The sequence below is a fragment of the Myotis yumanensis genome, unplaced genomic scaffold (genome assembly GCF_028538775.1).
Source record: "Myotis yumanensis isolate MYYU_CA2020_CCGP unplaced genomic scaffold, mMyoYum1.0.hap1 SCAF_3, whole genome shotgun sequence".
Classification (NCBI taxonomy): Eukaryota; Metazoa; Chordata; class Mammalia; order Chiroptera; family Vespertilionidae; genus Myotis; species Myotis yumanensis.
Genome location: NW_027223754.1, coordinates 165,191,612 through 165,210,966, shown reverse-complemented (window position 1 = coordinate 165,210,966; position 19,355 = coordinate 165,191,612). Strand labels below are relative to the sequence as shown.

Below are 19,355 nucleotides of genomic sequence, written 5' to 3'. Positions count from 1 at the left end.
CCTCCCTTTGTGTGCTTAGAGCTCACTAACCTGATTCCCCTCCCCAGGTTTCTGTGCTCACCTCCAAGCAGATGGCAGCTCTGCCCAGCCTCCTTTCTATCCACAGGGCTAAGAGCAAACTAAATGGCCACCGTAGCCCTCCACACTCAGAAAGAGGAGTCAGAGTCAGGCCTGTGCTTCAAGCCTTTGTTGAAAGAAGGGCCAGGGTTTATGTACAAGAGAGAAGGGAGATGATACATGTACAAAAAGGAATGGACCCCTGTGTTCCCTTCCAGGGGCTAAGAAACTGGCAGGGCTGAGAATATAGCAGGTAAGACCACCATGTCCCCTGCCCCCTCAAAAAAACAAAAATAAAAAAACGTAGCTGAAGGAGGTGAAGATATTGTTGGCATACCCTTTCTCTAGCTGTCTTGGGGCTAGGGCAGAGAAAACCCCTTTTGCCCACCTCAGCAAAAAACCTGGAATGCAAAGGGCTAGGGCCAAGGGCAGTAAGTGTGGCATCTTTCCTCACCCTTATCACTAGGGCACAGCTGAGTGGGGCCCAGGCCTTGCTCCTGGTAAAAGATGAGCTGAGATTGGCAGGGTCCCAGGGCCCCCCAAGCCTGGACACTCCTCTTGTCCCTCTGGCTCTACTGACAGAGTGGCCTAGGTGTCCCTCTGTAGGCTAAAGCTCAAAATGGTTTTTTCCAGCTAACCCTTGGTGACCCTTCAGGAAAGGAAGTTGAAGACCTTGGAGGCAAAGTGCAGTACTGGAGACACCAGGGCCGTGCAAGGCCCTCGAAGACCTAGTGCCCACAGTGGCGGCAGGGAAGATGCAGGCTTTGAGAGCTTGGGTGGACACTGGTCGGGAGCAGCATAGGCTCCCGCTGGGCCCTTGGCCTATTCCAGGGCTCCAGGTCCGCGGGTTGGACTTGCAGGACTCTGGGAGTTGAAGTGCTTCTGCCTCTTAGAGGGTCTTAGTGGGGGCCTGGTGCCCGAGGTGGGCCACTGGGTGGGGCCACACTCCTGGCTTGGTGGCGAACGACAATGGGCTGGTGGAGACCTGTGGGGGAGACAGAAGCTTGTGAACAGGCAGGGCAGCCAGGCCAAGCCCACCCTCTGTAGGAACAGCCCCTTCAGGAGCAGCCCACAGGCAGGGCCAGAGAAGAGCCAGCCATGAGTCAGGTGAGAAAAGCTTAAAGACACTGGAGGGGATGGTCAGGGAGATGGCTGGGGTTCTGTATTTTCAGAGGACCAGATGGAGGGTGACTAGAGGCCATGGGGCAGAGCAAGGACGAAGGACCCCCAAGCCCAGTAACAGAGCCATGTGCTCAGCCACCAGAGGCAGTGGCCTGGTCCCTACCCCTTGGTCTTAGTAGAAGCTAGGACAGCATTAGTGGGAGAGATACCACTTCCCTGAGGGCACATGCAGGGCATAAGCCATGCTTCTCAGAGCATGGGGCATGCAGGGAGGGAAGTATGTGTCCCCATCACCACGAGGCAGCCAGAGGATGGTGCCAGGTCATGCATAGGAGGCGGTGCCTGTGGACCCCAGCACAAGTCTTGGGAGATGGGCATGCAGAGGGCAGCTGTGGTGCCCAGTACCTGTCAAGGGCCCCAGCCTTGGGGGTTAACAGTTTGACTCATCATGGTGGGCTGCATCACAGAAGAAGCGTGAGCCCCGCTTGGCAGTACGGGCCGTGAAAGGGACACTCTTCAGCACTGTGGCCCAGGAGAGAGACACCGTGGTCAGGCCCCGTGGCACACGTGAGGTGGGAGGAGAGCCCAGGGAATATGACGGTTTTGGGAGCAGTGCTCGGGCCCCAGGGAGGAAAGGGCCCCACCTGTGATGATGTCCTCAATGGTACCATCTTTCCCCTCGTACACAGGCCTGTGCTCCTTGGCCTGGCGCCGCCTCAACTCAGCAATTAGTTCCTGCTGTTGCCACTTGTTCCGCTGGGATGGGGTCTAGGGCCGAGCATTTGAAGGGAAAGGAGTCATTACTAACCTACCACAGGGACAGTTCCTGCCCAAGATGCCGTCCAAAGATGTCCTGGATTGTGTATGGCAGCCTTGCCTGGGAATCCCCTCCCAAAGCCCCTCTCTCCATCCCTTGGGATGCCAGCTTCGGGCCCTCTGGGTGGTCTGTGGGCTCCAGCTCTCCATCTCCTCTCCATTTGCTCCACCCTCTCCTAATTCTTTGCCCAGTTTCCTCCAGGCCTCTGCTCTTGGCCCCACCCACCTTGGCATCCAGTTTCTTGGCTTCCTGAGCCAGCTGCTTCTCCCGCATTACCTCCTCCTGCTTCTTGCGGGCTTCATTCTCTTGTTCTGCTTCCTAAGAACCATAGTGGGGGTGGGGAGCAGTTGTGAAGCTCACACAGGCTAAGGGGAGGGGCTAACTCTGAGGGTGGAGAGTGGGTGGCAGTGGGACCAGCAACCCCAGGTGGCCACCCTCTGCAGGGGCACTTCCTGCCCCAAACAATGACAGGAAGGGCCTGGGCCCCCACCCTGCCCACTAGTTCACAGCTAAGGCCTGTGGCCAGCTTCCATCGCTCCCTCCCAGGACCCAGAGGAAGAGACGGAAAAGGCCAGACTTGAAGCCCAACCCTCTCTTCCCCGATCAGTTTTCTCTCAGCCTTTTTTCTTTAAAAACCTCTCCTGCTCACCTTGTAAGAACGAATGAATCGGACAAATACTGGGAAGAATACAGAAGGAGGTGTGGTCTTGGGACTCTCACCGAAGTAGCGCACAACTGCATTGTAGGCCTCCTGGGGAAGGGTGGGCAGGTGGGGTCAGCCTGGTGAAGGGAAGCCGGCTCCCACCAGGGACAGTGGTCCCACAGAAAGCAGCACCCAGCCCCTATAGGCTAGAGAAGAACTGGGCTCCCAAAGCTCCCTAGAGTGCACCTCACCAGAGGCAGCTGCCTGCCATCCCCAATGTCCCTTACCCCCACGTTAAGCCAGCCCACCAGCACTTGATGAAACTTCTTTGACCCAAGAAGGAAAAACTCAGCCCACCTAGAGGGGCACAGTGCCTTAAACCTGGTTGCTGCCACCAGCCTCCACCCTGTGCTCACCTCCGCTGTCTTGGCGTCACGCTGGAGCTTGTCCAATTTGCCTTCATTGGTGCTGAGGAAGCTCCGAAGGACGCTGTTGTCATGCATACTACACTCGCGCCGAATCAGCTCCATGCCCCGGCCCAGCTCCTTCACATCTAGCAGCACATTCTCCAGGGACACTGTGGTCACAGAGCCCAGGCTGAGTCCAGGGCTGGACATGCCCACCTCCCCTCAGCATGGGCTCCCTCAGGTTCTCACGCCCCTGCTGCTTGAGCCACCCGGGGGGGACACAGAGAGGGGCACACAAAGCTAGCCGGGCTCTCACAGGGCAAGAAAAATGAATAGAGGCTGGGAACTCATGACCCCAAAGAGCAAAGTAACAAAGGAAGGCAAGCCAGAAAGACTGCCAGTCTTCAAAATGGCCTGCACCATTTCATGAGTGGGGCAGCAATAACAGCTGCCGATGTCTGAGGGGCTTCATGGTTTTTCTAAGCTCTTCCCACACGTCACAGAGAAACAGTCTGCAGTCTCTGGGGCCAGCCTGAGGAGCTGGGAGTGAAGAGCCACTGTGCCTTCCTCTGCCCGCTCCCAGCCATCCAGGTGAATAGGGCCAGACGGGTCTGGTGCCTGCAAGAAGGCTCCCGCTGGGGTGGCCCCTGCCCATGGCTCCAGCGGAAAGCTTTGAAGTGTCAGAAAGACAACAAGAGCCAGAAACAAAAGGACCCAAGTGTTCCCTCTCCTCATAGCTTCCTGGGATTGTCCTGAGCTGAACACAAGGGCAGGCTCCCCTCACCTGCTGCAGCCTTCTCCACAAAGTGCAGCTCGTGCCAGAAGTTGGCCAGGTCTGGGTATTTCTCCTTCACCGTCAAGGCAATGAAATGCAGCAATGTCATCTTCCTGTCAGTGGACTTGGTGTCCAGCAGCTGGGAGATGGGGGCGAGGGGTAATGCAAGAGGATTGAATATCCTGGCTCCACAGCCGCCTTCCCTCAGGCTTCCCGGCCCCATGTTGCCCCCACCGTCTCACCAGATCCAGGCTTTGGAGCTTGAAGCCATACACAGCACCCCGCTTGCTGCTGTTCATGTAGTTCCCCAGTGCAAGTATGATCTGTCCAGAGACCAGTGGGAGGTGTCAGACCAAGCCCTGAGGGCTCCTTCCTTGTCTATCTGGCCCCAGGTTCCCACCAGCACCCCCCTATACAACCTCTCCCCACCTCCAACATCTGCTTCAGCTTCTGTGAGGACTTGACAGAGGCAGAGGCTGCAATGATGGCATTGAGTTGCTGGAAGGCAAGATGAAGAGCTGAGTAATCCCAGACCGGCATGGGGCAAAGTCAGCAAGGGGCTGGGAGGATGGGCAGGGCCAGGGAAGTGACCAGCAGGTGGACGGTGGAGACGGGCTGCAGGTGCGTGTGATCTGGGTGGGGCCCTACCGGTGTGAGCATCTGCAGGTTGTCCTGGAAGTTGCCCAGGAAGGCCATGCCTGCCATTCGCTGGGTCAGCCGCTCCACCTTGCTGAAGAGCAGCATGAAGCGGTCCTCAGCCGCCAGCTCCTCCAAGGGCTGCCGCTCCCGCTCGTATTGCCGCAGCAGCTTCACTTCGGCCTCTGTGGGCAGGAAGCGCATCAGGCACTCCACGAAGTCCACAGGCAGTGTCTGTAGGTCGTACCTATGTAGGAGGGAGGGACCCCTCAGGTCTCGCATTTGCCCATATTATGCATCATCCCTTTATTCTCCAGCTCCTAGAAGGACTGAGGGTGAGGTTTGTGAGCAGGACACAGCCAGAAGCAGAGGACCATCCTAGGGAAACATTGATGTCCTGCTTAGAAACCCTTCAACATCCTCCCTTTGCTCAAGTCTCAATACCTGAGCATAGCTTAGGAGGCCCAACCTGCAAGACTTCTGCCCACCTTTCTATCCTGTCTCTCCTACTCCCCTCCTTACACCAAGGCCACAGCCAATTTTCAGTACCCAGGGCACCAAGCTTCTCCCGCCAGGACCTGTACTGGATTTCATATACTTTCTTCAGATTGCAGGTAAGAGACACCACCTCCTCTGGGAAAGTCTTCCCTGATTACCCAGCTCAGCTACCCGGCTCTCCGTTCTCCCAACGCTGCCTGTACCTCCATCACTTTGGTGGTTATTACCCAGCATTACTGGACTGTTCCCACTAGACTGAGAGTTCCTTGAGTGCAGGTCTGGACTGAATTCCCAGCATCTCATACCATGCCTGGCACACGGCATGGATACAGTAAGTTCTGGCCAAACCAGTGGATGATTAAGGGGTGTGAGGCAATTCTGCCAATGCCCTGGAATCCAAGGTGGAGAACTGGGTTTCCAACTGGCTGGGGACCAGGGCCAGGTTAGTGGGAGCCTCACGTGTGGATGGCCCTGCAGATCTCCTCAGCTGAGCGGCCAGCCTTGCGTAGGGTGATGGCCAGGTTCTTGGCACGATTGGCTTCCAACAGGGTCACCTTGCTGGCGGCCTTTTGTGCTGTCTTGTTCTTAGAGCAGATGAGGTCAAGGGCAGGGCCCTGGGCTTTCGTCTTGAACAGTTCTTCAAACTTGTCCAGGTCCAGGTCCTGGCAGAGGTTGATGAGAAGGAAAATGCTGTGGCCTCTACTACTAGAGGAGCCCTAGCAGCCCTCCCAGAAGCATCAGCTCAGCTCTGGATCACGGAAGGCTAAGTCTGAGGGCTTTCTCAAGGCCAGGAGATCTGGCTAAAAGGGCAACAAGGTCCCCAGCCCCCATCTTCCCTCTCAGGGCCCCAGGCCCTGCTACCTCCAAGATTTTCTCATCATCAAGTTCGCTGAAGACAGTGCCACTGATCTGGTTGGGTTTCAGTGCTGTCCAGTTAAAGACAGGCAGCCGGAACTTGGTCTTGATAGGCTTCTTGATGCGAATGGCTAATTTGAAAGGAGGACCAGTGAGGCAGGGGCCAAGGAGTGTGTCCCACTAGCCCCTTAGTCCCACTAGCCCTGGCCAGAGCCCTGGGAATACTCACCTGACAGGCCTACTGTCAGCACCACAGAGGGAGCAGCACCAGGGAGAGGTGGGGCGGGGGGACATTTGTCTGGGGGAAGAAGAATGGTACAGTGGCCCAGGGGCCAAGAGACTCTTCAGAGCCCACCCCGCCCCCCCCCCCCTCCCATCCCATCCCACTTGGCCTTAAAGACTCTCAGTGGCCCTGGCCAGGTGGCTCAGTTGGTTGGAGCATTGTCTCTTGCACCAAAGGTAACAGGTTCAATTCCCAGACAGGGCACATACCTAGGTTGTGGGTGCATACGGAAGCCAACCGATCAATGTTTCTCTTTCTCTCTCTCCTTTTTCCTCTCCCTCTCTCTAAACATATTCTCAGGTGAGTATTAAAAAAAAAAAAAAGACTCAGGGAAGGAGGCTGCATGAACTCCCGGCCCAAGTGGCTGCCAGGGGTCCTAACTCTGATGAGCAGGCCTTGGTCGTCTCTGGCCCACTCTCTTGCTTTGATCAGAGCCCTCTCTGGCTGTGTTCAGAGGAATCAGGAGCAGCAGCTTTATGATCCTTAAAACAGATCCATGTCCACCCTTAGACTTCCCTTCCCTAGTAACTTGAGCCTCCCTCAGATTCTAGACCACCCCCTTGGCCCTCTCCCACCTGCCATGCCCTTCCAGCCATGTCCCCAGCTTCTCCCTAAGGAAGGCTCTGCTGACTGGGGTTTGGGTTTGGCCCCACAATGAGGCTGCCACTCCTAGCTCCCAGGGTCCTCCTTACCTGGTAAAGGGGGAGGTGGAGGGGGCAAGGGAGGAGCAGGTGGAGGAGGCAAAGGGAGGGCCTCCTCAGGGGGCGGGGCTGGAGCCAGGAGGTCCAGGTCAGAGGATGGCATGCCCATGCTCAGCTCTGCAGAGCCCACCCGGGCCAGGGCCTCGCTGCCCACCGACTCTAAGTCCCGGGCATTGGGCTCCAAGTGGCATCGGCGCTGGAAGGCCTCCTCCTTCTCTTTAATGAGCCGCCGTAGGGTGTGCACCTGGTGGCTCGTGTTCTCATAAGTCTCCTGTTGGGCAGACGCACCATTCAGAAAAGAGAGGGCTGAAGGCACAGCAGTCATTGCCCCAAGAGTGAAACTTCCTGTCCAAGGGTCTCCCAGCTGGGATCTCTACTTCTGCTAGAAACCTGGGTGGGGACCAGGGGAAGCTGGAATGAGGAGCACAGAGTCCTGCTGTGTCCTTCCTTTCTGCTCCCACCTTAGTCTCATGGTCCCTCCAGGCCCAGGTAGAAGGTGCCCCTGGGCAACTCTTCCTGACCCACTGCCAGCCTGCTATGCGGCTCTCAGCTCTCTGTGCATGTCACTGCTCCCACTTCATTTGACCTGTGTACTCGCTCAATTGGGAGCCCCTACAGACAAGACCCTGCCTGAGCCCTCTCTGTATCCTCCATACTCCTGATGCAGTGCTTCAGACTCCTAGCAGGAGCGCAGCAGATATACACTGAGTGGTCAGATTATTATGACCACCTGACATTTGTAGGCAAATTAGCTATAATTTTGCGCTGAAGTTGCTAGAGGGCCAGACCATTATAAATAGGGAAGCAGGTTGTTTACCATGCCAGTAGAAGTGATTTTTTTTTCTGAAGATATGGGTAAACAATGTGATTTAACAGCCTTTGAACGTGGGATATATTTGAATGTGAGTGGCCAGATTATGACCACCTGATGTTTGTAGGCAAATTAGCCGTACAATGCATCATATGGGATATGGAAGCCGAAGGCCTGTTCGAACACCTTTGCTGTCTGCAGTTACCAAGATAAAATGTCTCCAATTCGCACAGGAACACAAGGATTGGACAGTCGAGTATTGGAAAAAAGTCATGTGGTCCAATGAATCACGTTTCCAGTTGCATCATGCAGATGGCAGAGTGAGAATTTGGTGGAAACAGCATGAAAGCATGCACCCCACATGCATGAGTACAACCCTTCAAGCTGGTGGGGGCAGTGTTATGGTTTGGGGCATGGTTTCCTGGCATGATTTGGGCCCTTTAATTCGTGTGGAACAACATCTGAATAGCACAACATACCTAAGTATCATTGCTGATCAGGTTCATCCTATCATGTTGATGGCATATCCCAATGGAGATGGCTTCTTCCAACAAGACAATGCGCCATGCCACGGTACTCGTATTGTGCAGGAGTGGTTTCAAGAACATGAGGGAGACTTTACCTTGCTTAGGAGGCCCCCACAATCACCAGATCTCAATCCAATTGAGCATTTGTGGGATGAAGTTAGAAGAGCCATCAGGCAGCTGGTTCCACAACCATCAAATCTCACGGAACTGGACAGTGCTATTCATCAGGCATGGTGTCAGATTCCTCGCATCACCTTTCAACATCTCATGGAGTCAATGCCAAGAAGAATCGCCGCAGTATTGAAGGCAAAAGGTGGCCCAACGAAGTACTGATGGGGTGGCCATAATAATCTGGCCACTCGTGTGTGTGTGTGTGTGTGTGTGTGTGTGTGTGTGTATCTCACGTTCAAAGGCTGTTAAATCACATTGTTTACCCATATCTTCAGAAAAAAAAATCATTTCTACTGTCATGGTAAACAACCTGCTTCCCTATTTATAATGGTCTGGCCCTCTAGCAACTTCAGCGTGAAATTATAGCTAATTTGCCTACAAAGTCAGGTGGTCATAATAATCTGGCCACTCAGTGTATACTGAGCTCAACAGAGCCAGTATAACTGTATTCCTTCGGAAGAAAAGATCGGTTGAGGCATGACTTTATAACTAACAAAAAGTTAGCTCAGGGGACAGAGAAGACACTGAAATATGAGGAACCCCTGCTGGTGGGTCTCCTAGTAACAGCCCCGAGGACTGGGCTACTCTGAGCTGCTCATGACGCAGGGCTGGGGGAAGCTGGGAGGTGCAGCAGGACGGCTCATAGGAGGGGGCTGGTGCCCCATACACTCCCACCTTCTTCTGTGCATGTCTGGCCCACTCTGGCTTCAGCTTGTCTCTCCAACCAAAATATGGGGTGAAATCATCAGCCCACTAGCATCTGCGTGCCTCAAGGTCATGAATCAAGAGCTGGACTCAAAGACTTGACATGACTCAGGAAAGAGAAACAACCCTCAGGCCCTGGCACCCCGCGGCAGTCGGGCCTCCCTCCCCAGTTGCTGGCACCTTGATGCTCTCAAGTTCCTTCTCCCGCTGCAGCAGCTGCTTCTCCAGCTCCGCCACCCGCATCATGTTCTCGTTCTCTAGGTCCAGAAGCTTCTCTGTGAGCTGCAGGATGGGAAGGGCAGGTTCGGGGCTGGCCCTAAAGCCTGGGCACTCAGCACAGCCTGGATCCCAGTCAGGACCCGGGCCCCAGGGCCGCTTGGCCTGGCAGGTTCCCAACGTTGCTCCCGTGGGCCCAGGGTCTGCGACCACGTGAAACAGTACCAGGCAAATGGCCATAGCAGAGTCTCTTGAGACAGAGACCACCTCACGCCCGGTCTGGGAGGTCAGTGTGTCAATCTCTGGGTGGTCCGAGGCATGCTTTAAAGAGCCCGGTGGTGCCCCATCTGGAGGCAGGTGGGTCAGCTCAGGATTCGCCCCCAAGAGTGGTTCTGGAGCAGAGGAGGACCCACCACCTACGTGCGACACATGCTCCTCCAGCTCCTCCACCTTCTCCAGGGCCACGTTCTTGGTCTCGGCATCCTCCAACAAACCCCCCACGTCGAACACATTCTCCAGGTACGCCTGGATCTGCACCTGCAGCTTCTCGCTCTCTGTGTGCCTTGATTTCTAGGGAGAGCAGAGGGCATCATGGTTGGGGGAGCCTCCTGAGAAAGACTTAGTCCTCACCACCCTCCTTGGCTGCTTCCTAAAGCTCAAGACCCAGGGAATTCCTACTGAGGCTATGCCGGATTCTCGCCCCAGGGAGCTGCCTGATTGGGACGCCCTCTGAGGGCGGGTCTGAGTCCCATGCCATAGAAGACAGGTAGGGTACCAGGAGCATCCATGACTAGGGTTTTATAAGAACAAAAACAAAAACAAAACTTTGTAATATGGCTCAGCTGATCCTTTGTCCCAAAGCTCCTCACTCTATGAGGATTCAGCCCGGCTCACCTGCAGGAACTCCTCCAGCCCCAGCTTAGTAAACTCATACTGCAGGTGGACCCGGAAGTTCATATCCTCCACCGAGTGCACCACGATGTTGATAAACTGCATGCAGGCCACCTGGGGAGAAGCGGCCCCAATGGGAAGAGACAGGGGAGAGACCAATGGGGAGAGACCAAGAGAAAGGGAGGGTGGAAGGCTGTTAGAACCAGCATCGTCAGTCAAGTGGATAATCAAAAGCAGTGAATAAAAAAGTTACATCTTTCTGGGAGCAAAAGAGCATTTTAACTTAAAAAAAGATCAAACTTGGCCTTCAGAGTATTAAGGCAAGTAAATTACATGAGAAATAGATGTCACTAAAGCACCGCTCTGACTTCCTCTGCACATCAGCAGGTACTCCTTGAGGCATCCCTGCTTAGCTGAAAATCCTACATAATATGAGCAGAGAAGCTGGGGAAGAGCCCGGGAAAGGGAAAGCAGCTCAAAGAGGGTCCCAACCAGGGAGGACAAGGGCATCAAAATGGGGAAGAAGGCAGACTCGGGATGCCCCAATGACATTGTCTTACAGTTTCTAAAAGCTCCTGGGGTGGGCCAGTGGACGAGGAGCATTTACAGGGTAGAGAGAAACATTCTAGGTTCTACACAGAAGACCAAAATCCACTGTCCGCCTGGCCCCTGTTCTCAGGGGCACGCCGCCCTGCTGGGCCCAGACCCAGTTCCTCACCATGAAGTCGATGTTGCTGTCCTCATTCCGGAAGTACTCCATCAGCTTCTCAAAGCGGTGCAGCTCCTTGCATACCTGAACAATCGAACTTCTCAGTGAAAGGACCTGCCCCAGGCAGAGCCCACACCCCTGAGCCCTGGCTCCCAGGGACACCATGGCCAGAGGACTGATTCAGACCAAGTTTAACCACAATTTTGTCTCTGCAATGAGCCATTCGGGACATGACAGAAGAAAGCCTGGGACCTGGCATCTGCCCTGGTTCCCTCCTGGAGTTCAATAAAGCCCGTGCCTTAGTTTGAGCTTAAGGAGCCTCTGGGAGTAGGCCTACAAGAAACAGGGCTTTGCTGTGGCCAAGTTACTGAAGGAAGGAGGGAGCAAGGAGGAAGGTTGGAGGGCCTTGCTGAGGCAGGGGCTGAGGTCCTAGTGGGGATGCAGGAGAGGCCAGGAGACAGGAAAGCCCCTGTGCTGAGAGGGTCCCGAGACTCCACTGAGCTCTGGCTTCATGGAGGAAGAGCCATTTCCTGGCTGAACAATGGATGCTAGGGAAGCAGTGTACAGAGGAGAGGGGAGGGGTGGGCCAGCAGCTGCAGCTGGATGTCGAGGAATCCTATGTTCAAGCAGACAGGGGTTTCAGAGCCAGGCCCAGAGCTAGGGAAATTCCAAGAAGAAGCTCCCTCTCCCCTCACCAACATCAGCCACCAACCCAGGAGGATCCTGGCCTGCCTTCTCCTCTCACTGCAAAGATATCTGCCTTGGGCTCAATCAGTAGGTCCGCTGCCTCAGAACACCTGGGGAACCTGTTAAAGCACAGATAGCCAGGCCTCCTGCAGTCTGTTTGCTTAACAAGCTCCCCGGGCATTCTGATGCATGGCCAGACTAGGACCACTGGATTAGAGACCTTAGCTCTCTGAGGGCATTCTTAGCTGGCCGATTCATAACTTCTCTGACACACAATCTGATAAGACTGAAATTCTGGTTTTGTTGAAAACAAGGGGGGGAGGGGAGGAGGTTGACAAGCTACCTAGGTAAACACTGGGATGTTAAAATGACGGAATCATTGGGATGTGTAAGACTGCAGGAAAGGCGGCTTACCTACTGTATTCCCACCTCCTCCTGCCAGATACACACACACACACACACACACAAGACTGACCTCTTTGGTTTTTGTTTGTGTTTTTTTGTGTGTTAATCCTCACCTGAGGATATTTTTCCATTGATTTTTAGAGAGAGTGGAAGGAAGGGGGAGAGACAGAGAGAAACATTGAGGTGAGAGACATATCAATCGGTTGCCTCCTGCACATGCCCTGACCAGGGCCAGGAATCAAGTCTGCAACCTAGGTACTTGCCCTTGATCGGAATAAAATCCAGGACCCTCAGTCCATGGGCCAACACTCTATCCACTGAGCCAAACTGGCTAGGGCAGAAGACTGACCTCTTTGAAGTTGTCAAAGGCAGCAAGAATGATTTCGTGACCTCCCCGCACTAAACACACAGCTGCTAGGAGCTCCAAGACAAGGGCTTTGGTCCTGAAGGGCAAAGAAGGAAGATTAATACCTTAGCTCCCCACCATGGCCACCACACAGCTCAACTGCACAACCGGCAAGTCCTTTCAGAGAGTGGAGCCAGCCTCAGCGGTAAGGGGAGAGGCTGGGTACAAGAAAGAAGGCAGAAGGCAGGCTGCCCCCTCACTAAGCTGTGCAGACCACAGGGAAGCCAGGGACACTGCTTCTCTCCAGCAGAGGCCACAGGACCCCACGGCAGGGACAGGTGGAGCCCAAAACTCCAGAGTCCTGTGCAGAGTGAGGAGGAAAGGGGAGGGAAGGAGCTCACCTTGGATTCTTGTTGTTGAGACTGAGCGCAATCTCGTTGACAGCATGGGGGTGGGACATGACCAGGTTGAAGCCGTACTGTAGCAAGGGGAAAAAGCAGAAGGAGAAGAGACCTTGATGGTGGGGAAGGCAGATCCTTGACTTGACTGTAGGCCCACCGGCAAACTTCTTTTAAAGCTGGCACCCTCCTAGCTCTCCTGGTTTGGGAGGTGAGGCAGAAGAGGCCGAGCCCTGTGGCTGGTGCTGCCCCCTTACCTGATAGTTCATGATGGCTCTGAGACAAAGGATGCAGACATGGACATCATCCTTCTGGCTCACCAGGCGGGAGTTCTTCAGGGCCCTGCGCCCAGGAAGAGTGCTGTACCTGGGGGAGAGGCGGCTGTTGGTGAAAGGCCTAGGAGTGCTCACCAACATCCAGACAGCAGGCTGTCCCTCAGCAGCAGCAGAAGAGGGGGAAAGAGGGCCTTGTACCACCAGCCCAGAGAGAGAGTGCAGGGGCAGGGCGCTCAGCCGTGTCACCTCCCTGGAGCAGGCCTTCATCAGGAATTATCCAGGACCCTGCTGTATAATTAGTGCCGAGGTCCTTCAAAATACAACAGTAGGTGTGTACACCTTCCTAGTCCTCGAGGGGCCCAGGGAGATGTTCATTTGAGCCCTTCCTCCTCCTCCTTCCAGTCACTGTATCTTCCACACATTCCCTGGGGCAGGAGCACTTGGCTCCCACCCCACTTCTATGTCCCAGAAAAGGCAGCACAGACCCCAAAGGCTTTAGGTGTGTGTACCTGGGGCTACATCTGACCTGGCATCCCCGCCCCTGCCCAGTGATGTCTCATGAAGAAAGAGGAAGCACAAATGGTATCTGCTCATGCATGACTGGAGTGATGAGCAGTGTCAGAGTGCAAAACCCAAGGGAGACAGGAGAAGGGAGTATGGATGAGAGAGAGACCACAGGACCTAAAGGAAAGCTTCCCTAGGTGGGCGGGGCTCGAACAAGTCATCAGGCCCATACACCTGCCTCCAGGCAGGACAGCTCTTAAGATACTGCAAACAAATGAATACCTGGGAGCGTTGGAGAGAACAGGCCTAAAGGAAGACATGAAGGGAGGGTGAGCAGGGGACAGGCTTGGTGGAAGCTGGTCTCCGAGCAGCTGATGGAGCAGAGAGCAGAGCCAGAGGGAAACAGACATGAGGGCCGGAGCTGGAGCACCCGGTGAAGGTGAGGGAGCTGGATGAGTACAGCCCTGCCTGAGAGACTGGGAGGAATGGCAGAGCGAGAATGAGGAATGGAGGGGCCCCCAGAGAAGGGGAGAGGAAGAACCCCAGATGGGGTGGGCATAGCTGAGGGTGATGTACTTACCCAGGACAGATCGCTGGGCAGAATCAAGGAGACAAAGAGGACAGACCAGAGACAGACTGGCAGGCAGAGGCAAGAGAGCTGAGCCTGGAAGCAAGAGTGGAGGGAGGCGCATGAGCACTCACCGCTGTTACCCAGGACCTGGACTGGGGCTGGGGGAGGCAGGCGGGCAGAGCAAGAGCACACATACCGGAGCACAGACTGGCGCGCAGAGCGAGCGAGGCTGTTGGTGAAGGGGGCTGACAGGGCGCTGGGTGGCTGCAGGTCCTCGATGGACCTGCTCCAGGACCGGAGCTTGTCAAATGCACCATCGTCACCACTCTCCAGACCCTCAAAGTCAAACCTGGAGCAGGAAAGGACATATGCGCACACACAGGAGAAATTCAGTGCCAAGACCCCTGGCAAGCCCACCCCTGCCCTGTAGACTTCTAGGGCAACAATAAGCAAGAGCATCAGAAGAGAAAGTGGAATTGGGCAACAGAGACCCAACCTGGTTGGGAGAGCCAACGACATAGGACAAGGGCAGAGCGGGCACAGGAAGCAACCAGGAGGGGGTCTGGGGAGACAGGAATGCTGACGGAGGCCAGTGCTGCGCCCACTGGCCAGGCGACTCAAGGAGTGACCACCCCATGGGCCCAAAGGGATGTGGGGAGCTGGATACTTCCTGCACTCTCAGCCTCAGATGGGACATCTCCGAGAAGCTGGGGTTCCCCACATAGAACCTGCCAGCTGCAGGAACACGCCAACTGCAGGTCTTGTTAGTTGGCAAATGGCAGCAGCCAAAGGAGGCTGAGTGCCCTGAGGGAGCCCCACTGTTTCTGGGCTGGGATTGAGGGCAGGTCAGAATGGAAGAAGACAGGGGTCCTAGCAAACCCAGAGAGGGACAGCCTTTGTTTCAGGAGGAGATCGTGGTCCCATACTATCACTGGATTCGAATGACTGGGCTTTCTGTGGTTCTACATGAGGCTTTTAGGCTTTTCAGGTATAGAGGCTCCTTGGGCCTCAGCTTCCCTGAGGAAAGGAATCACACAAGGCCAGGGTGAGAACTGGCGTCCTTAGTTCGTCCAGGGTGTGATTCCTTCTCTGTCTTCCCTGAAAGCCCTTCGCTCCTTCCACACCCACGCCCACCCCAAGTCTTTCTTTCAAATACAGAGTCAGAGGCAGTGCTGTGGACCATGTAGTCCTGAGGTCCCAGTGTATTTCGGTTTAGCTGGGATTTGTTTGCTTTTCAAACAAGATAGGCTTATTTGGAAAAATGACCTATATCTTTTTACTTTTAAAGTTCTGAATTTTTAAAAAATCACTTCAGCAAATGTTTTTCATTTCATTCTATAAAAAGAGTTGTTTTTAAAGGGAGAGGAGGCTCATGAGGCACTTCTGCAGGGATGGGAATAGGGAGTGGGCCACTCTCGGCTCTAACAGAGATGACCTAGAAAAGACAACAGAGGCCAAACCTAGGAAAGGCATTAGTTTGAAACCCTAAGGAGACGAGATAAGACCTGCTGGACAAAGAACAGCCAGGGAGCAAGGACAGTAGCAAGAAATGGGAAATTGGAGGCTAGGGCTGAGTCCTGGGACTGAGGAATTCCTCAGTACGTGGGACTTTCAGGATTAAAACTGGGGAAAGTCATAGGCAAACCAGGCCAATTGGTCACCCTAGGGCCGACTTAAGTCTCTAATGTAAGTTTGAATGTGTTAGTCCTCTGGTAAATGATCACCATAACCCCCTTTCCATATATTCAGGTCACTATGGTAGAGCATACCACCTTGAATATTAACAATTAACAATAAAGTGGCTGCACAGTATAGACTTATGCTTCAAATACTGCAAAGTGCTTTATACACATTATCGTCTAGGCCAGTGGTCGGCAAACTGCGGCTCGCGAGCCACATGTGGCTCTTTGGGTGTGGCTCTTCCACAAAATACCGACTTCTGCGCATGGGCCACGAAGTTTCAATCGCACTGTACGTGCGTGCCCGCACGTGGTATTTTGTGGAAGAGCCACACTCAAGGGGCCAAAGAGCCACATGTGGCTCACAAGCCGCAGTTTGCCGACCACTGGTCTAGGCCTGGAACCCCGGACGGTGGATCCCCTCTGATATAAGATGACACACACTTGTCTGAGATCAGACAGATGGAAAACAAGAGATCCACACCCATCTCTGTCTTCCCTGAGAGCACTTCGCTCCTTCCACTGCCTTCTCATCTGTGTTCATTCGCTTCTGGCTGCCTCCCAGCTCCCAACCTGCTTGAAAAAGGCTCCTGAATGTCTTATTTTCAGTCTGGGTCAAAAGTCATGCTCACTGCTCCTGGAGTGACTTAGAGTAACCCTCTCACAACTGGAGACCCAAAGGAGCTTCTTGAAGACTTGCTTTCCAACATCAAATGAACAACAGGGAATCTCTCCCAGAAGCCAGGACATTCCCTTGGAGTGCTCCTAGCCTGGAGTTTGGATCCTCTACGTTCCGATTCTGAGCTTCCTTCCCACGTCTCTCTTCTGCCCCCTAAATGCACCTTCTACTCCAGCCACCTGGCATTCTTCACTTGGCTGCCCATCCCCTCACCCGCTGCTCTCTCCCTTCTGGCCTGGGATCCCTATTCCCATCTTCACTACTGCAATCTCACCTTCCTCTTTCAATCAGAATGGGACTGTGTCCTCTGTCCTCCCTCACTGGTGCCAGCCCCAGTCCCAGGGTGGTACTCACATGACAGAACATTGAGCAAAGGACAGGTAATCCACCAGCACATCCAGGCCTTTGTTTTCATCATTCAAAAACTCCCGCACCCACCTACAGATAAAGAAAACAGAGTGGGGTGAGGGGAAGGAGAGAGAGGGACCGCTGATCCAACAAAACCCTCTGGGATCCCCCAAAACTTAGCACTAGGCTGGGAATATTTTGAAAATCAAAGTCCATGGCAGACCCTCCCATGGCCATGTCACCGGCCTGGACCTCCCCTAGGCCAGGAAGCCAGGGATGGGAAAGGTACAAGCTTCCTGATACCACATCAGCCAAATAAGCTTTCAGGGGGCCCCTCAAAGGCCTTGGCCCCGGCTCATTCACTTTCTGTGACGCTGGTGTCTAGCACAAAGCTGAGCACACTGTCTTTGCATGATGTTTTTTGGAAGAATTGGGGGATTATCAAGAGCATTTACTGCAGCCCTTGCGCAGGGCCGTGCCTGGCAGAGACCAGCAGGTCCCCAACTTGACCAAAGTTTCAGTCAAAAGACCAGCAAGAAGGGTCAAAGGGAGCTGTGGAACAGAGGCACATGGAGCCTAGGGGCTCTCCATCAAGTTCAAGGAAAGGCATTTTAGGAAGTAGTGAGCAAAGAGGGATAGGTGGGAGTTCTGTGTTTGGCAGAACGGGAAAAGGACAGGGAAACAGTCAGGAACTCAAGTAACTACAGAATGGCTGTGACCACTCAGAGCCAGACTGAGAAGTTGGGCCCCGTCATCCAGGGAGGCAGGAGGGTAGACAACAAGGCTCCCTAAAGACAACAGCAGACCAGGCAGTTCCACCATTCCGCCCTAGGGCTTTGGGGCTGAGATAGCCCTGAAAGGGAAGTGTACAGCATGACCTAGGAAGACTTTTACAGGTTCATTCAGAGCAGAGGACAGAAAGCTCAGGATGGAACCATGACTGTCCTCAGTGCTCTGTTCCCTCGGAATGTCCTGGGGTCTTTAAAGGCTGTGCCCAACAGCCTGCAGGGACACTCCTCCCCCACAGCTGGAAACCAGCGCCATGTTTCCAGCCCCACTCCGAGCTACAGAGAGGCTGGGCCGGAGCACCAAGCCCAGCTGAGATCTGGCAGCAGGCTCCGGCTGGGGCTGACTGACACCGGAGCTGCCTGAAGTTAGCTTCCTCTCTCGGGGCCGACAGGCCTCCAGTTTCCTGTCTGTCTGCTCTCCAGCTCCCCACCCCCTTCTCATTTCCTGTCTGAGTCTACACTGCTATTTTCGGGATCTTGACACTTTGAGGAGAGGTTAAAGGGCACGTAGGCAAGGCTGAGAACCAATACAAAGTGGGGAGAGGAGGAGCTGCAGAGGCTCTGGAATCCCACTTCCCAGCTCCCTGCTCCAAGGTCTGGGTTCCCACACAGCTTCCACAGACCAAAGCAGGATCCTCCGCTCCCTACCTGTCCCTGGGCTCCCACCACCCAGGAGCATCCACCCACAGCTGGGCAGCCAGACAGTCTTCCTGCCCAGAAATCTCGGAAGGATCCTGGCCCTCCATATGGCTCCACCGGGAGAAGCCAGTTCAGATGACAGGAACTCCTAAAATGCCAGACACTAAGCTGTTCCCTGGGAACCAAAGACCAGGTCCAGACCTCTAAGTTGTGTGCCAACTGCCAAGAGGCCCCAGGCCTGGGAACCATGCTGCTCTGGCCCCACTTCCTGGCCAGTGGCCAGAGGGGCAGGCGCCAGGTAGAAGGGGAGGGCAGAAGGGACGGTCACACACTGCTCTGTGACCCTCTGGAGAAAAGCAGACCCCCATCATCATGCAGCAAGACTTGGTACAAAAGACAGAGGGCCTGAGAGGGAGGGAAGGGAGAAGGGAGTGCAGAGTGGAAGGTGGTGTTCCAGGCTGCCATCTGCTTTACTCTTGCCCTCACATGCAGGGCAGCTGAGGAGGCTCTGCCAGTTTTTCCTTCTCTGAGGAGTCACCAAATAAAGGTGGAGGCTTCATTACGTGTTTCTTGTGGTTCAGCTTTCAATGTCTGGTTCACAGATGAAGTATGAAAGCCAACTTTGGCCCTTGAGCACAGCTACTGAGGCCAGGAACTGTCCCCTTCCTGTTCTCTTGGTGCCATTTCCTCTGTGACTGCTGCAGCCACTGGCTACATGCAGGGAGCCTCTACCAGAGCCCTGGTCAGGCCCAGCCTGGGGTAGACAAGCAGGCAGCTGCCTCGGACAGGAGGGAAGGCAGATGATGTCATCTGGCTCTTCTCTCAGGAAACCCAGGACCCTGAGGCTGGCACCTGTCCAGTGACCCCCACCCCTACTCCCCAGCTAGATTTCTCACTCATGTAAGTTCTCAACACTCATGCACGCCCTTGGTCAGGATTGCAGCCCTGCCTGCTGTCATCTACCAGGTGTTTCTCATGGTCCTTTGTGTTCTCTCTTTCTCACTCTCTCTTTCTCTATCCACCTCCCTATCTCTCACTCACTTTCACTAGACACACTCTGGCTGGTTATGGTTTTATAAAACTGACACCACAGCCATCTTTCACTAAACATCGCACCTCACACATTAGCCCTCTGCCTGTTCAGGAAGTCCTGGTTCCCCATCAGAGACTGAAGAAAAAGACTCACACAGCTCCTAGGGGCCTTCAGTGGGT

The 19,355-nt window shown here is 54.5% G+C and overlaps 1 protein-coding gene across 5 annotated transcripts in view; it reads right to left on the bottom strand.

Annotated features, from left to right (window-relative positions):
• Nucleotides 1-172: 172 nt before the first annotated feature.
• Nucleotides 173-19,355, bottom strand: part of FMNL3 (formin like 3) — a 55,238-nt gene continuing 36,055 nt past the window's right edge. For 2 of the 5 annotated variants that reach the window (XM_070410278.1, XM_070410280.1), the window contains exons 5-27: nucleotides 16,723-16,806; nucleotides 14,207-14,359; nucleotides 12,918-13,026; nucleotides 12,664-12,740; nucleotides 12,266-12,359; nucleotides 10,834-10,908; nucleotides 10,119-10,229; nucleotides 9,645-9,794; nucleotides 9,189-9,290; nucleotides 6,786-7,065; nucleotides 6,040-6,108; nucleotides 5,817-5,941; nucleotides 5,415-5,617; nucleotides 4,470-4,704; nucleotides 4,251-4,319; nucleotides 4,064-4,144; nucleotides 3,831-3,960; nucleotides 3,056-3,216; nucleotides 2,646-2,747; nucleotides 2,222-2,314; nucleotides 1,824-1,947; nucleotides 1,585-1,701; nucleotides 957-1,042 (exon numbers count right to left, since the gene is read on the bottom strand). In XM_070410278.1, the coding sequence (XP_070266379.1) occupies nucleotides 1,610-1,701; nucleotides 1,824-1,947; nucleotides 2,222-2,314; nucleotides 2,646-2,747; nucleotides 3,056-3,216; nucleotides 3,831-3,960; nucleotides 4,064-4,144; nucleotides 4,251-4,319; nucleotides 4,470-4,704; nucleotides 5,415-5,617; nucleotides 5,817-5,941; nucleotides 6,040-6,108; nucleotides 6,786-7,065; nucleotides 9,189-9,290; nucleotides 9,645-9,794; nucleotides 10,119-10,229; nucleotides 10,834-10,908; nucleotides 12,266-12,359; nucleotides 12,664-12,740; nucleotides 12,918-13,026; nucleotides 14,207-14,359; nucleotides 16,723-16,806 (2,719 nt within the window). In that variant the 3' untranslated portion in view covers nucleotides 957-1,042; nucleotides 1,585-1,609. Of the gene's footprint in view, nucleotides 1,043-1,584; nucleotides 1,702-1,823; nucleotides 1,948-2,221; nucleotides 2,315-2,645; nucleotides 2,748-3,055; nucleotides 3,217-3,830; nucleotides 3,961-4,063; nucleotides 4,145-4,250; nucleotides 4,320-4,469; nucleotides 4,705-5,414; nucleotides 5,618-5,816; nucleotides 5,942-6,039; nucleotides 6,109-6,785; nucleotides 7,066-9,188; nucleotides 9,291-9,644; nucleotides 9,795-10,118; nucleotides 10,230-10,833; nucleotides 10,909-12,265; nucleotides 12,360-12,663; nucleotides 12,741-12,917; nucleotides 13,027-14,206; nucleotides 14,360-16,722; nucleotides 16,807-19,355 lie in introns of all 5 variants that reach the window. The other 3 variants (XM_070410279.1, XM_070410281.1, XM_070410282.1) reach the window with 3 other exon arrangements.